The sequence below is a fragment of the Sceloporus occidentalis genome, unplaced genomic scaffold (genome assembly GCF_023333645.1).
Source record: "Sceloporus occidentalis isolate IW3139 unplaced genomic scaffold, rSceOcc1.0.p SCAF_58, whole genome shotgun sequence".
NCBI classification, from domain to species: domain Eukaryota; kingdom Metazoa; phylum Chordata; class Lepidosauria; order Squamata; family Phrynosomatidae; genus Sceloporus; species Sceloporus occidentalis.
Window position 1 is genome coordinate 364,089 of NW_028317038.1, and position 17,515 is coordinate 381,603.

General features: G+C 43.8%; 1 protein-coding gene across 1 annotated transcript in view; it reads left to right on the top strand.

Moving 5' to 3' along the window:
- LOC149287601 (steroidogenic factor 1-like) overlaps positions 1-17,515 on the top strand; it is a 46,472-nt gene that overhangs the window by 20,018 nt on the left and 8,939 nt on the right. Inside the window, exons 4-5 of the mRNA XM_089492627.1 lie at positions 13,422-13,541; positions 16,195-16,342. Of these exons, the coding sequence (XP_089348753.1) occupies positions 13,422-13,541; positions 16,195-16,342 (268 nt within the window). The remainder of the gene's footprint in view (positions 1-13,421; positions 13,542-16,194; positions 16,343-17,515) is intronic.

Here is a 17,515-nt window from a genome sequence, read left to right on the forward strand (position 1 = left end):
ATCTTTGGGAAAAAACGCCATTTTTTTTCAAATATTTTTTTTAATAAAAATGATCCCCAAACCAGTTCAGTTGACCAAAATACCACAAAATATATTAATGGAGGTGCCTTGATTTTGATAAAACCTGGTCAAAATGTATTCAGCTGCTTCTCTGAAAGAAATACCTTTCGTGCAAAGGTGTTTTTTTATGGAACATCCCCATACACTTTTACTGTTTTTGCCCTTTTGTTGAGGCTGCTGATCCCCAACCAATGGAATGGATCCTCATGTTCATTTAAAACGTGAGGTATCCATCCATTCATGGAAGTCTTGTGTTATTACGTGAGAGTTCCAGCACTTGCAGGGTTAATGGCGGCCAAGGCAGTCCTCTGCATGAGGAACCTCCAGGGAGCGTAGTATATGGGAGCTCATACCATTACTTGCTTCATGATGTTTCATGCTGTTTTTTTGGGTCACTCTTCTCATGACAGCATGGAACATCATGAAGGTTTTAATGAGTTAATCTAGAAAAAAATTAATTAAGTGGATCATTATAAAAAAACCAAAAATTGTTTTCAATAATTCTTTTCAGCCTTCTAGCTCAGTGTTTTTGGTATGCGTGGCACTTCCACTTAGTAATTACTTGGAAAGAGAGCCTCCTTCCTGAATCCTGTTCCAATGTAAAATAAAATATTTGGTACTAAGTCCCATTAGAAATAATAAAAACCCAGATTTTAAGAATACATCTGATTTAAATCATTGATACTGATTTACCTAATGCATTGAAATAAGACATATAAGTAAAATGGGTTCTGTATTTTCTTTATTACATTAGATAATAGCATCTTTACCTTGTCTACTACCTATCTATCTTTTGTGATGAGCCCCCAACATTTTGTTTTGGCCAAGTACCTCTATTGGAAACTCTAAGTACTTTGGCATCAATCCTTAATTAGGCATCTGTATATAATAGTATTCTGAGTATTTGCAATTGAGATAGATTTTGTAAAGTTCTATATTGAATGTACATTTTAAACTATCCATGGTCCTGAATTTCCAATCTAAGTAGTGCCATGTTGACCAGCAGAGTTACATTTTTAAATACTGTCACTACCACAAAATATAAAACAAAAAAATATGATATGCTTTAACAGACAGCCTGGTGGAAACTGGTTTATTAATGCCATTGGTTGTTTCTATGAAAACTTAAAATTAGAGTTGAATGTCTATCCTTCAAACCATCTATATGCTTCATCATAACTAGACATGGAAATTTAACCCATCAATCACTGTACTGCACTCTGTATCCCAGTATAGGTCAGTTTTTCAAGGGCTGAATTTCCATATAGTTTCATGTCACTGTGTTCATCAGAAGGAAAATTAATCAGCTTCAGTTCCTCCTGAAGTCTGAATGAATTGTGTGTCAGTCCACCTAACAGTTCTGATACAAAATGTTTTTCCTGAGACATTAATCTGCTCAGCTGCCTAGACCTCTACCCAACCCATGCTTCTTGTAGGTGACAGGGCGCTCTGCAATTTATTGCTTTATGCTGGACTGTGGAAGTGAGGGCCCTATGTCTTGCATCTAGATCATCTATGAGCAGAACAAGGAATTTATGAGGTGTTTGTGCCAATGGCAATATGATACCTTGCTTAATCATGAAGGGTTCTCAGATTTTAGTTTTCTTAAAAAAAATCAATTTCCAAATGCTCTTTGCATTTGAATATTACTTCTTTTGTAAGTAAATGCATTGAGTATTAAAATATTGACTTAAGAAGGAGATTGCCTATAGTCACTTACAATTTGTGCTTTCATTCTGCACACATTGTGTATAATACAGTAGGGTTACAACTAACGATTATTTTCATAATCCATTAGCTGGCCAATTATTTTATCGAATAATCGATTAATCGGATAAAACAAATAACATTTATTTAAAATAATTTAATGAACAAATGGAGTGTTACAAACAAACCGCAGGATCAAAATTGTTTGTGTGTGTGTTTCAAAACTTAAAAAACAAGTAGTGATCAATGTATATGTAGGTTAGTTATTATTTAAAGGGACATATTCCAGGGAAATGTACAGAATGCAGTAACGTGCTATAGTGTTGTGTTTGTGTATAGTAAAGTTTGTTGCTTTTGGTTTTATTTACAATCTGCTTAGCTTTGCTTCTTTGCCTTCTTCGTTAACAAGCCCTAAATTCTACAGTAACATCACTTTTTATGATTCTTGGACAGTGAGTTGCATGGAAGACCAACATCCACAATGCAACTCTGTAGAGGCATTGCTGAGTAGACATAAGCATGAAGTTAATTAATTAAATTGATTCCTTTGGGTTGAGGTACATGATGGTGTTAGGTTCTTCCTTTATGTACAATCACTGATGCTTTATCAATGGTCCTCAGTTCTGCACCTGTTGCATTGGTTGATCTTCCTCAGTTCCTATATATACACATGCCTGATTACCCCAGAATCGAGGCAAAGTGAACTCTGGGAATGACCATTCTCATATTGCATCTAAACAGGCTCTTAACTTGTTTAGGCATGAAATTAAGGAGAAAAACACTGTATGAGTATAAGATGTTATCTCTTCATTACTGATGCAATAAAAGCAATGCTGACCTGTAGGGTAAATTGTTAGTTATTATAATTGTAAATAATTAGTCATTATTAAGAAGAAATTTCGTTAGTTAGGACAACAGTGGCGTAACAATTAAATCTCAAATTAGATACCAGTCCACTTTTTATGTGATGGGCAGCAACATATGCAATGTATATGTGTTGCTCTAAAAAATGGCTGATCTGGCAACCCTTCTTAGATCAAGGAAATCTAAAAAAACTCAAAACTGGTTTGTTAACCCATATCACAAGATGCTGTTCCTCAAACATTGAAATATGTTCTTTAGAAGAACCTTTTGGATAAATTACCATTTTGATACAAAATGGAAATATAAGTAGCATTCACTCGATAATTGTAAGATTGTAAGATTGTAGGAGAACCTTAACATGTTTCACACCTTCACTTAATACATTGTGCAAAAAGTGCAAATAAATACTAGGTGTACTTAATGAAACAACAAATCAGTGCAATTCATTACAACAGATGTAAATTAATGATGAACAATGAAACAGATTTTAGGCAAAACAATCCTATTGAAAAAAGTTAATGTATCATTATATTGTACAAAAAAATGTAAAAATCTATTTATGAACCTATTGAGGGAAAAGTATGGAGTTACTAATTACATCCCACTGGCTAATAATACAGACTAAACAAGTTAGAATTTTCCATTCACAACCACATGACAAAAGATTTAGGGTGAGATATATTTATTAAAAAATCTTATTGCATAAGCATACATATAATTACTAGTTCAGTGTACCCACAATAAGGAACATTTTGTGTCATAATGTGAATTCATTTCTTGGGGTTTGATTATTCCAAGGATACAAACTAAAACCGTTTGGAGGAAACAGTTTACAAAAATGTAGTATCCATCTCTTGGGATTTGTTTATTCCAAGGATACCAGCTATTGGTACAACAATGATATCATATGGATCCAAATGTTGCGCTATAACTTTCCTAATCCACAACAAAGAAAATCACAATAGATCACATATATTTAACATATTAGTATATCAATGACTGCTAATTAAAAGCTCCCGGAAAAGGGGCGTGGCCGGCTGCCGGAGAAGATGGCTGCTTGAATCCTCTGCTCCGCCGCTGCTCGCCCTTTTTTACTAGCCATCATATGCTACCCTGACGATGGGCCGCACCAAAAAGCCCAGCTCGGACCCCTCCACCCCGGGGACCCGCTCCCAACCGGCTTCGTCTTCCCTGAGGGAATATTTTCGAACACCGGCCGACCTTACCTCTCAGGCCTCGGACGACCACGAGGCCGACTCCTCCACTAGCTCACCATCCCACGACGCGGATCTGCAGGCTCTAACTCTCCCTCCACAGTCTCCTGCGCCGGAGGTTCTCCAGCTCTTCTCATCGGCGCCATGGAAGAATGACTTTTCAACCCTTATCTTGGAGCTGAAGCAGGTGGTCAGGGATGAGGTGTCTGCGCTACGCGCCGATTTCACGGCTCTGGAGCGCAGGGTGCTATCTCTGGAGGACACCTCCGCGGCTCACCATCACACCCTTCAGCTCACCCAGCGCACCTCTGACCAGCACCTCCTCTACATCGGTGACCTTCGACCTTCCGGGCGCACACTATGTGGTGTTGGCCACTTGACCGACCTCGTCGCCGCGGATACTGCTCTACATACGCATGACCTCTCCTTTTTATTTTTTTTTTTTTTTTTTTTTTATATGTACGACGAAGCGCCATGTTCACTGACGCATCCTTCTACTCGATCTTTATACATGCTACAGCTCTTATGCACTGTTACATGCTATGTTGTCAGCTCTTGTGCAATGTTATGTCCTCTGTTGTATACGGAGCCCTGTTCTCCACCGCAAACGCGTTCTCAGCGCAAACGCGGTTGTTCCGGTTGCTGTTTAAGGGTTATACTGTGTTATACTAGATGTGTTGCACGGCCACGGCCCCCGCCCCGATGCTCTACTTAGGGACCTTATCATCATCGTTCTTACGTACTGCTCTGCCGTGTCCTAGGTCCTGCAGTTGTGGCGGACACTGTCGCGCATGCATGTGCTCTGGCACCTCCACGCCCCCGCTCTTTCGCGCCCCGGTGCCGGGGTCATCATGGCATCCGCTTCCCTCTTATCGCGTCCTCGTCTACCGTTGCGGTGCGCACGCCCTGTGCTCTCCACGGTGCTACTCCCTCTTGTAGGCGTGCCCCATCGTTGCGGGATTGCTGCTGCTGCTTCGCGCGGGCAGCGGCGGTCAGACTGGTTGTCATAGTTTTCCTTTCGTCACCGTTCTACGTAGTTCGGCTCTGTTGCCAGGTTTCACGACCCCACACCGTACGTCCTTTTTGGCGAGTGGGTCTTCTGCCGATCCCCTATACGGCAGTTTTTTCTTTTCCCACTTCGACTGGCGTACTAAGTGTTTGTTTTCCCCCTCCGTTTCCCCCCTGTTTCCTTCCTGCCCGTCTCCTCTTTTCCTCCACTGACCGTCCCATCCTAGCTCCTCCCCCTCCCCCCCCCTAATTTTTTTTTTTTTTTTTTTTTTTGCTTTTTTTTTTTTTTCTTCTCTCCCCCTTTTTTTCTCTCCCCCTTTCGCCATGTCCGGTACGAGGCCACTCGCCTTTTTGACCCTTAATGCGCGAGGCCTTAACATCCCTGAGAAAAGGTCCCACTTGCTCCGCGATCTCCGGAGGGAGAAAATTGACGTTGCGTTCATCCAGGAGACGCACTTTCAGGAAGGTCGCGCTCCTAGGCTAACTGACCTCTATTACCCGAGGGGGGCCTTTAGCAATACCACGGGTGCCAGGACGAAGGGTGTCGCCATCCTACTCTCCAGATCGGTCCCGTTTCAGGAGCTTGCCTCCCAGACGGACCCGGAGGGCCGCTTTATATTCCTCAAAGGACACGTCGCCAATCAACTATACACTTTCGCTAACTTATACCTCCCTAATCGAAGCCAGCATGTGGCCCTGAAGACCTACCTATCGCGCTTGCAAGAGTTTAGTGAGGGCGTCCTTGTGTTAGGGGGGGACTTTAACGTGGCCCTTCACCCGGCCCTTGACGTCTCGACCGGCCTCGCTCGGTCCTCGTCGCATGTCCCGCGCAAAATCAATTCCCTTCTCTCCCACCATCGCCTTGTCGACTGTTGGAGGGCCCTCCACCCTAGTACGAGGGACTTTACTTTCTTCTCCGCACCCCATGGCTCCTACTCCCGAATCGACTACTTCTTTCTTCCTTACCAGCACACTGCTCTACTGCGCCGCGCTAGCATTGGTCTGACAACGTGGTCAGACCATGCCCCTGTGATCATGACCTTGGACTCTCCCCTCCTACGCCTCTCGGAGAGGACGTGGCGCCTGAATGACCCCCTCCTCTCCGATGCTGCGATATGTGATGAAATAACCTCGGCCATTTCCCTTTACTTTGCCGAAAACCTAGTTGCTGATACGCCCCACCTTACGGTCTGGGAAGCGCACAAAAGCGTGCTCCGGGGGCTACTGATTCGTCTCTGTTCCCAGCGAAAAAAGGCAGAGAGTAGGGAGCTTGCCTCCCTTTGTGAGCAGATAGCGGTAGCGGAACAGGCCCACAAGTCCACCGCGTCAGGGGAGCTCCTACAGCGCCTTACGCTACTCCGGGGCCAATTGGCTGTCCTCCTGAACCGCAAACACCATAGGGCATACCAACGTTTTCGGGCCCTCTTCCATGAACACGGCGACAAACCCGGCAAACACCTGGCCAGGGCCCTTCGCCGTGCGCGCCCACTCACCTTCATCCCTAAGGTTCGGTCCGCGGATGGCCGTCTGCATTCTCTCCACTCCAACATCACTCGCAGCTTTCTTGATTATTTCACTGGCCTCTACAATCTCCCTTCCCGCGGGCGTGCGTCCCCCTCCTGGGATGCCCGTCTTCGTGACTACCTTGCCCGCACAGCTTGCACCAAACTGACTCCGGATGTGGCGGCCGCATTGGAGACCCCCATCTCTCTCCCGGAATACACTTTAGCTATCAAATCCTCCCAATCCGGGAAGTGCCCAGGGCCGGACGGTTTTCCCCTGCGATACTATTCGCGCTTTCGTGACCTGTTGGGCCCGCGGTTCGTGGAGGCATTTAACTCCATCTTGGGGGGAGGGCGAGTGCACCCCCATATGCTGGCGGCAACCATCTCCCTTATCCCTAAGGAGGGAAAGGACCCCGCCTGTTGCGGTAGTTACCGCCCTATTTCCCTCCTCAATGCGGACCTTAAGCTCTTTGCCAAAATCTTGGCGAACCGGCTGAAGCCCCTCCTGCCTTCCCTCGTCCACCCCGACCAGTCTGGCTTTATCCCGGGCCGTGAGGCTAGGGATGGGACCATCCGCGCTCTTAATCTACTCCATTATGCGCGGTCCTCTGCCGCCCAATCCATTTTCCTATCCACCGACGCCGAAAATGCCTTCGATAGGGTGGATTGGTCGTATATGTTGGCCACCCTCCGCCACATGGGCTTTGGAGCGGGCTTCTTGACCTGGATACAATCTCTCTACTCTGTCCCCTCTGCGCGGCTTCGCATCAACGGCATCCTTTCTGATCCCTTCCCTATTCGCAACGGGACCCGTCAGGGTTGCCCCCTCTCGCCGATGCTGTTTGCCTTATCACTGGAACCCCTCTTACAGGCGATACGCCAGAATCCGGACATCTCGGGTCTCCAGGTGGGACGATCCCACCATAAGGTCTTGGGATATGCAGATGACCTCCTTTTTGCGTTAGCCCAGCCCGCGTCTCCCTGCCCTCGGTCCTGCGAGAGCTCGCGACATACGGTGACCTTTCCAACTTCAAGGTCAACATGTCTAAATCTGAGCTCCTGGGTGTTAATGTGCCGGATGATGTCGGTGCCTCCCTGCGCACGGCTTTCCCCTTCGCGTGGTGCGATACTAAATTGAAATACTTGGGAGTGTGGATCTCCCCCGACCACTCCCGGCTGTACGCCTACAATTTCCTGCCACTCCTTTCCGCTATACAGTCCGACTTCCGCAGATGGTCCCGGCTCACTGTCACATGGTTAGGTAGGGTCAACACTATTAAGATGAACGTGATGCCCAGACTCCTCTACTTGTTTCAAGCTCTGCCCATACACATTCCCCCCTCCTTCTTCGCTTCTGTCCGCTCCGCCTTTCTTCGTTTCATATGGGGCCCCCGCTCCCCCCGCATCAGATACACTGTCTTGATCCTGCCCAAGTCGAGGGGTGGCCTGGCTTTGCCGTGCCCACGTACGTACTACCGGGCATGCCATCTCTTGCGGATAGTGGAGTGGGCTTGTGGTTCTGGTGGGAAGCGGTGGTTGGAGGTGGAGGGCGGCATGCTGGGCTCGTCGCTTAGTTCTCTACCCTGGCTGGAGGCGCAGTGCGCCCGCCAGCGGGCGGCTCCTCACCCCTTCATGCGGGCGACGCTCAGCGTGTGGCACTCGGTGCTGCGGGGCACCTCTGTCTCTTCTCTCCCGTCTCCCCTTACTCCGATACGCGACAATCCCGACTTCCCTCCGGGCATGGGAGGCGATGTCTTCCCTGAGGTGGCCGCCAGGGGGACGCTGGGCATCCGTGCATATCTCTCTCCATCGGGTCTACAGCCCTTGGAGGCTCTGGTGGGCCCGGCCCCTCCCACGGCCCTCGCGCGCTTCCGCTATGCCCAGCTGGGCAATTTCTTTCGTTCCCTGGGCCGGAGGCACCAGGTCCTTAGGGACCTCACCAGGTTTGAAGCGCTGTGCACCCTGACCTCGCCCCCGCCCCATGGCGTTTCGCTCCTCTATGGCCTCCTCCTCTCGGCCGTTTATCCCTCCCCCCCACCTCACGAGGGCAAGTGGGAGACCTCATTGCAACTCACCCTCACCGAGCAACAGTGGGAAAAGATTTGCGTGCTCACTCACCGATGCTCCCTAAACAACAGGGACCAGGAGATGTCCTACAAGCTGATGGCCCTGTGGTATAGGCCCCCGTCGACCACGGCCCGGTTCTGTCCTGATGGGAGGGATGAGTGCTGGCGGTGTGGTGCATCTCCCTGCTCTCTGCTTCATCTGTGGTGGTCCTGTCCCCGCATAGCTCCCTACTGGTCGGCCGTCCATTCCCATGTTCGATCCCTCTCCGACAGGGACATTCCCTTTTCGCCGGAATTCCTACTCCTTCTCCACATGCCCTACCCGGTTTCGTGGTATAAAAATTCAGTGGCCCGATACCTTCTGACAGCTGCGAAAGCCCTTATCCCCTTGCATTGGGGTGCCTCTTCCCCCCCTACGATTCGGGAGTGGGTCCAACGGGTGGAGCGGACCCGAGTTCTCGAGGAACTGATTTATTCTGCCACGGACAGATCTGAAAAACATCATCGCATTTGGTTTCACTGGTTGCAATTGCTCGCTAGCCCCCAACTTCGCCCATTGCTTGACGGCGCGCCCTCCCGAGCGGCGGCCTCCAGGTTACCTCCTTCCGAGGCGTGGTCACTCCCTCCTGAGCTTACCCCCCCCACCTTTTTTTTTTTTTTTTTTTTTGTCTGTTTGATTGTCCTTTCTGTTTTCGCTTCTTCCCTTCTCTCTCATACCCTTGCTGCTCTCCTTCTCTACGGGTTTAGGGCTCTGCCTCTGAGGTTAGGTGCTGGGGGTGTCCGTGCGGGTTATCACGCTGAGCTCATTCGAGGTTGCACGGGGGATGTTGACGCTTCCTTGCCTCGCCTTAACACCCCTGTTCCTACTGGCGCGTGGGCGGAACGCCCGGCCCCCCCCTTCTCTGGGTGACGAATGCTGGAGGGTCTACGCACCCCCCTTTTTCATGCGCTCTGTCCTTGCGAGGACGGGGTTTGTAACCATGTGTCCTACTGCTCTGGAGCACCCTGTTCCTGCCGTGCTGTTTTTACCGCTATATTTCCATGCTGTGATCATTTTCCATTGTACTCATGTACTGTCGATGTGATAACTGTATGTGCGCAGTGTCAGCTGTACCTACTCGTTCCTCCCCCCCTCCCCCCGATTCCTTTGATTTTCTGTACCCTTCCCCCTGCCTTTTCCCATAAAACTGAAAACCTTAATAAACATTGATTTACCCTAAAAGCTCCCATATATTTATTAAAAAAAACAGCTTAAATCATATTCCACATATTTCCTTGTGCCAAGAGTGAAGGTCCAGAATGAGACACGACGGCATAGATTACAGAAAGAGCTCCCTGTTCTAGACCCCTATGGATACACTCTAGAATTGAAAAGGAAAAATACTTGTGGTTACCTGAACTACATTTAAAAAAATGTTTATTTAAAGTATTTGCATCATTTGAAATGTCATTGAGATGTTCCTGTATGTGACATTTAATCTACAATCCCACACACCATTGAGATGAATGCGTTTTAATTGCCTTCTCTGAAAGAAATGTAAATGTTGTTTTGTAAACAGTGCATGTGATGAGTTGGGTCAAGTAGTTTGCAACAAATAGTGATTAGCATAATAATTCAACACTTAGCTTACCATACCACTGACACTGAAAATTGTACTTTTAACTCTTCTGAGCTGCAACTGCGGGAGCTCAGAAGACAGGGCACCATGTGAGGTAAGAGAGAGTGGAGGGAGCAAGGACAATATAGGGGGAGACATGTAGAGCTGTGAGAGGAGTGCTGCGAGAGGTAGAGCTGTAAGGGGGTGAGGGAGAGAATGAGTGTATGTTAGATTTGTGCATTTGGATTTGCACATACGTACGTTTGGTGTTTATCCGACAACCAGGAGGGTTCAGGACAAAACAAGCAGGAACAAATGTCAAAATTCCAGTTGCCATGTTTAGCCACCATTACAAGCCGTTTTGGCACTGGTGGGAGGGACATTGTGTAGGAAGGTATATATCAACAACTGATATAGAAGTAGCCAAAAAATGGGGTTGGTCTCATTGATGGTTATGGCTGTGATAGATGAGTCCAACAATCTGTGGAAGTTTTTCCTTACTTTTATCACTCCAAAGTGATGGCCAATCAGCATTTACAGGGGGAAGGGACAAGAATTAGATATTGCTGATGCCATTTTAATTTGTCAGTAGCAGCAGTTACAGACTAATAGGACTTGGAGTGTGTGTGGAGTGTGGACAAAACAATAACTCGTTAAAAATATTGGTGACAAAATTAGCGATTTGACTATGCTTGCACACGGTGTGCTTTAGTGTTTTGTACCTGAATTGGGTTTACCACGTTAATGCTACCAGCAAAACAACAATTCATTGATAATATTGGTGTCAAATTAGGGAGGACAGGGCACTGTGCAATGTGTGACCTCAATCCCATTGAACACTTTTGGGATGAACTGGAACAGAGATTGCGAGCCTAGCCTTCTTGTCCAACATAAGTGCCTGACCGCACAAATTCCAACAGAAACGCTCCTAAGTCTTGTGGAAAGCCTTCCCAGAAGAGTGGAAGCTGTTATAGCTGGAAAGAGGGGACAATCTACATCTGCTGTCACTTGGCATCGCTACATCTATCACCACTACTGTCTTCAGGTCCTTGTCTATCACCACAATGTCGGGTTGATTGGCCAGTACCTGCTTGTCGTCTGAATCTGGAAGTCCCAAAGGACCTTAGCCCTGCTATTCTGCAAACCTTTCCCATTTAAACTTGGGAAACTGGGTCTAAATTATGGTGGTAGTAGAGATGGTTGTGAGGCATCTATTGGCATCTTTTAGTATACTCGGCGATTGTCCTTCTCCACTGAGCCTTGGTATTCAACCTTGAGGGTTGACTGTAGCAAGTTTATCCATGATCTTATGCCTCATTTCAACTGCTGTGCTCTGTAATGGCAGGTTTGGTAGTGAGGTTTCAGCTTCTGGTGTCAGTTGCAAGGTTTGTTTTTGTTCTGGGTTTCCTTGCATCTATGGGACTCCTCGGATATGGGTTGTACTGTGTAGTTGGTCATTCTCAAGTTCACTATGTTGAAGATTGGTTAAAAGCTGTTTCTCACTTAGTGTTGATGTAGGTCTCATATCCATCCATAGTTTTCTCATATGGTTCATATATCTCCTCCCATTTGGTGTGCTGTGGTAGTAGTGCTCCAGCAGTTCCAGCATGTCATATAGCCCTATGTTATGTTTTATTTGGAAACGTGACTCACTAAATAGAAAATTTACTTAGATGTGAAGAGATGAAGACTGTTAAAACCAGTGTTATTCTATGGTACTTGTACACCAACCACATGTTAAAACTCCATAAAAGGCATTATTGGTATTTTCTGTTGATCATTGGTAATCATTCCCTCAATGGCGAAACTGAAACTCCTAGGATTATTGTCCAACCTTAAGTAGCTGAGCATCGTAAGAGTTAAAGTCTCAAAACAGCTGTTGGCATCTATTACAGCAATCTAATCCCTATATAAATATTATGTACAATATGTAATGAATACTAAAAAGAAATTGGATACAATTGTATTAAAGCTATTATTGGTTAACAAAACAATTTGAATCATATTCTTAAATTATGCTCTGAAAACCTTGTGGCAAAGGACAAATGTCTATTGATTCAGATACAGGGTTTATTATTCTCATTCTATATAGGCAAATTGTCAAATTGTTAAATACTTCATTCTTACTTGACAAGGTTATCAGTTTAATATTTTATAGGACAATACATTGCAAAAGAACCTTATTGTAACTGACAGCAGTGATAGTATAGAAGTAAGGGGCATGAAAAAGGAGATTTCTTATTATTATAAGAGTGTGCTGTAAACAGGCTCTTCTGCTTACAGCACACTCTTATAATAATAAGAAATCTCCCTTAAGTAAAATGTTGTAGCTTTACACATTTACACAATATTTAATTAACACATTATTGCAGTGACTATTCCATAATAATAATAATAATTCATTTTGTGAAATGATTATTCCACCAAGACATAACAACTTGATAAGCCAGAAATGTAAGATCTGGACACACAAAAAGAAATAATTTGTCTATCTCATTTTTTTCATTAACTGCCTATAGCCAAATTATTGATCTTGTGTAAAAGTCAGAGCTGACTTAGCCTAACCATACCCTGTGAGCTTATAAAGTATATTCCACCCATTCATCTCTATTTTGTGAAGCAGGACTTTCACCCTTTCCTTATATTCCCTCTTCATATACAATTGGTTAGACCACACCTGGAATATTCGGTATAGTTTTGGGAAGCAGTTCTTGAAAAAAGACATCACGAAACAGGAAAGGCTCCAGGGACTAGCAACAAAATGAATTAAAGGAAAGATCTCCACTATGAAGACAGGATTTTTAAACCGGGTTTTTGCTTTAGACCATATTAGACCGTATCACTGGGTTCTTTAAATTAAATGGTATTTTATCCTTCCTACTAAGCCAACATGCCAATGAAATGATGGGTCAATCATGGGAACTGCTGCTACGTGAGAATGTAATTCAAGTTAATGAGCACACATGCCCTATTGAAGCTACTGCCCTGGTTAAGATTGGAGGTTGCCCCAGGTAGCAATGCCCCTGTACCCTTTTCTGTCTCCAGCAGCAGGTATGATGTCAGCCCGGGGTCTGACCTTTGTCCTTTCCCTAGGCAACAAGACCCCTAAATCTGCATACTCCCAATGTCTACTAGTTAAATGACTAGCATGGCTGTACAGAGACTCAGGCTGCCAACTGACAGCTAAGTGAATCAGATGTATTTCTCAGTGAACCACTGCTCAGATTTCCCTGATATAATGATCAATGACGATGACTATGTTTGATACCAGAGGTAGCGAACAAGTAATATGGCTTACTCTTTGATATACTTCATTCAGAGAGTCTTATGTTGTAATGAATACACAGTACAAAATGTACTGTTACATTGTTTGTTAAATGACATCTTTTTGTTCAACAGGTCAGTGATCAGATGATTTTACTGCAGAATTGCTGGAGTGAACTGTTGGTGTTTGATCATATCTACAGGCAAATGCAACACAGCAAGGAGAACAGTATCCTCTTAGTTACTGGCCAAGAGGTAAAATATAAGCAAATACTAATATAGTATAAGCCTGTTTTCCTTCTGCATGGTTTGGACAGGCTTGTGAACTTTTTTAAAGGCAATAGTTCAAAGAAGGGGGCTTAATGGTAACCTCACTTACCCCCAAGAGTGATATATATATCAACATTATATTTAAAACCACCGTTTATGTATTAATTGGCTAGCTGCCCAACCCCCCAACACAGCTGGTCTGTGCCATCATCGCCCCCAAACAACTTGTCAATGCCTTCTTTTCCCCTTGCCTCCTTCCAACATACAACATATGTAAACACACTTCCACAAATTATATAGATATTAACTAACACACATGTAGACATATATGCTTACACACAATTACACATCCATGCTCGCACCCGTACACATCCATGCTCACAGGCACATAATTAGACATCCATGCTCAGACACGCACACAATTACACATCCATGCTTACACACGTGCATAATGAAACACACATGCTCACACACACAAGTACACATCCATACTCACACACACAATTACACATCCATAACCACATACATACATACATACATACATACAAACACATATACATACATGCCACCCCCACTTACCTCTCATCGCAAACTGGGCTTATAAGTCTCAACTATGTATATAACGTATAGTGACATTCAGATGATATAACAATCCCTAATATTGCATTTAAGTAGTGAAGTGTGGCTGCATATCTGTAGGTGCTTTTGTGGACTACAACTTCCATCACCCTCAGACAGAGTGATGATGGGGTAATGGGAGTTTTCTGCCACAATAGTAGGATACTAGGGGTGCAAAAGAGTGATTTTGCCATTCCTCTGTCTGCCTACCCTGTGATATGTTGTGTGCTACATCTGTTCAATACATGTATCAAGAGGGTGCTGTTAAAGTTTCCATCATCCCAATGCATTATGATCAACACTATACCCCTTCAAATTCATAAGATTTCCTTGCTTATGATACAACAGTGACACCAAGGCATCAGAGGATTGATAAATGACATCACCCTTAGTTCCCAAGGCAGACTACTGTAAATGCTGGGTGCACATGGGCAGATCTAAAGCAGATGCATCTTGTTTAGTTTGGTTTTTTCACTAGGTTTCAGAATTGTTTTGACACAAAATGCACAAACAATGATCTTGCAGATAGATACAAAGTGTCCACAAACACAGGCAGGGAGGGCTTTGTCAAGCCTTTCACCAGCACTCAATAGGGGGGACAGTGTGGTGAGGAGCAGCGTGTTTCTCAGGAGAAGATACATCCCCCGTCTGTATTTACAGAAAGATCTGTGAGAACTGGCTGCAGAAAGTAGTAGGTAACTAACGGCCACTTCCACGGCAAGCAGATTTTACATGTGAAAAGCAGTAGTTTATTGTAAAAATAGTTTCTCATACATATAATCTATATTAACAATGATAAAAAAGTATATTTTGTTTAGTTAATTTCTTAACACTCATTTCAACATATTTGCTCTTACTGTTATGTTAAATACTTTTAGATACTAATTCAAACTATCCAGAACTGATAAGCTTCAGCAGGCTAGCAGCGAGAGAATGGCAAGCATGGGGCACAGCCGCTGACACCCCCATAACCAGTTGTGCAACCATTCGTAAGGAAGTACACATATTTTCAGAGTCCCAAATAATGTGAAATAAATACAAAAGGCATACTTAAAAAAACTATTTAAGGATAGATTTAAAAAACAAATCAAATACCAGGACAGCAGATAAACTAGGAATTCAGCCATCAATACAGTAAAATGTCAGGAAGCACTTGCTAAAATTGGTGGCATAGGCCTCTTGTGCTAAATATTTTTGTCCACCCTGGCCGATCTTCCTCTCTCCTCTCTCTTGTTCTATGCCACCAATTGCTGGGGTCACAGGTAGTATAAAGCAGACACTCTGGGCTCACGCTCACTCAACCATTGCAGTGAAGCGATCAAGTTGTACTAAGGCTAAGTGAATATAAAACAATACAAATCTTTTTTTTCATTTTGGTAATTAGCCTCCCTAGAACCCTGCAGCTCTTTGTGTTTGGTTGAACATGCATCTGATTGAATTAGTTGGAGTCAGCTCCAGCGCTGGCTCTGTGAACACTATGGGCGGGTGTCCATTCAGACTCCAGTGTGCATGCACAGCCAATCAATGAGAACAATTGTCAGAGAACTGGAGTGAAGCTGCAGAGCTGCAGTTTCTTATTCAGCTATGTGTCTTTTTATTTTTCTTCCTGTTGGTGAAGAATTCTTTAGGCTAAATAGCTGCTCAGGATTCCCATTGATTTATGGTAGTGGATCATTGTTTTTGTACTATTACTGAACCTTTAGCAATATCCAATATTTAACATTTTCGTGGCCTCTTTCTTCTGACTGTGAGTCCCTGAATGGACGAATACATACTGATGTGTCTGGATTTTTCATATATGTAACATGTTTTGGAGTTTATGTGTATAAAAATGAACACAGTGGGTGCTATTAACCTCTAAACGCCTCCAAAATTTATTTTTTTAACCTTCTTGGAAGCCTGATGGAACCTAAATCAGCATGGGCAGAACCAAAATCGACACGAGCAAAAAGTGCAGAATTTTGTTTGGGAAAATGGATGTCAGAAAAACTAATTTGTTTTTTTTTTTCTCCCTTTTCAGATTGATATGTCGAGCATTTCCTCTCAGGCTGGATCTACTCTAAATAACTTGGTTCTGAGAGCACAAGAGTTGGTTCTACTTTTACACTCTCTACAGGTAGACAGACAGGAGTTTGTTTGTCTCAAATTTCTTATACTTTTCAGTCTGGGTGAGTACAAGATGGATCTGAAAAACTGAGAACTTTCAATGTGAAGAGCGATTGGTCTCTTGTGTGATTCTATGCATAAACAAACTTTTGTATATCCGAAAAAAGGTTGCATATACTGTAATAACTAAGAGGTGGGTAAGCTAGCTAGGAGCATAACAAAATATAAACTGGATCTAGACATTAAAAGTAACTAATTCTTGAAATACCTAAACATGTCTGGAAAAATGTAATGTTCAACCACACATACCCACCCTGGAGCTGCTGGCCTTAAAGTGCTGTGGTCATCCTTAGTCCAGAACTAATAAAAGTTAATACATTCTATATTATTTATCATCAAGCTGTATCTTGTAAATTTGCTTGATATACGGTATCATCCCTAGGGTCATCCCTAGTCCAGCGCTAATAATAGTTAATACATTCTATATTATTTATCATCAAGCTGTATCTTGTAAATTTGCTTGATATACGGTATCATCCCTAGGGTCATCCCTAGTCAAGCGCTAATAATAGTTAATACATTCTATATTATTTATCATCAAGCTGTATCCTGTGAATTTGCTTGAAATACAGTATAATGAATTTGTTTCATTATACTAACAAAGATATTTTAATAGGAGGGCATTCCAACCAAGAAAATAAAGTTTAGTGAGGAAAAAAACTCTGCTGTGGATTTATCTCCATTATTCGGTGGGAGGACAGAGAGCCGATTACATAGTGGAGTCTAAACTTAGTCTGCAGACACTGTAAGATAGCTCACTCACTAAATGTTAATTAACACAAAGAAAGGCTTGAGGCATCAACTTGTAATTTGTCAAGAACATGAAAACAACATTAAAAAAAAAAGAGATAGACCAGTTCCGCAGAAACTGAAGACAAAATCATACAATCAGTTTTTTTAACTGTTTGAGTTCCAAGATTAATATTTGTAATGAGTAAATGTGAAACAATCAGCAGGAATATTCTGTTTGTTTCCATGGTAACTTCTCCACACTTAAAACACTGTAACATTGTTGCCCAGTGCATACCTAACATTTCATGACACTCAAAGGATTAATGTCTTAATTGCTGGGGGCCACTAATGCACTGCCCTTCGTGTTTAGCAGGATTGTGTGTGCTTTGGTTAATATTCATAAATATTTATAATGTGTGCTAATGATCTATTTTTTAAATTAT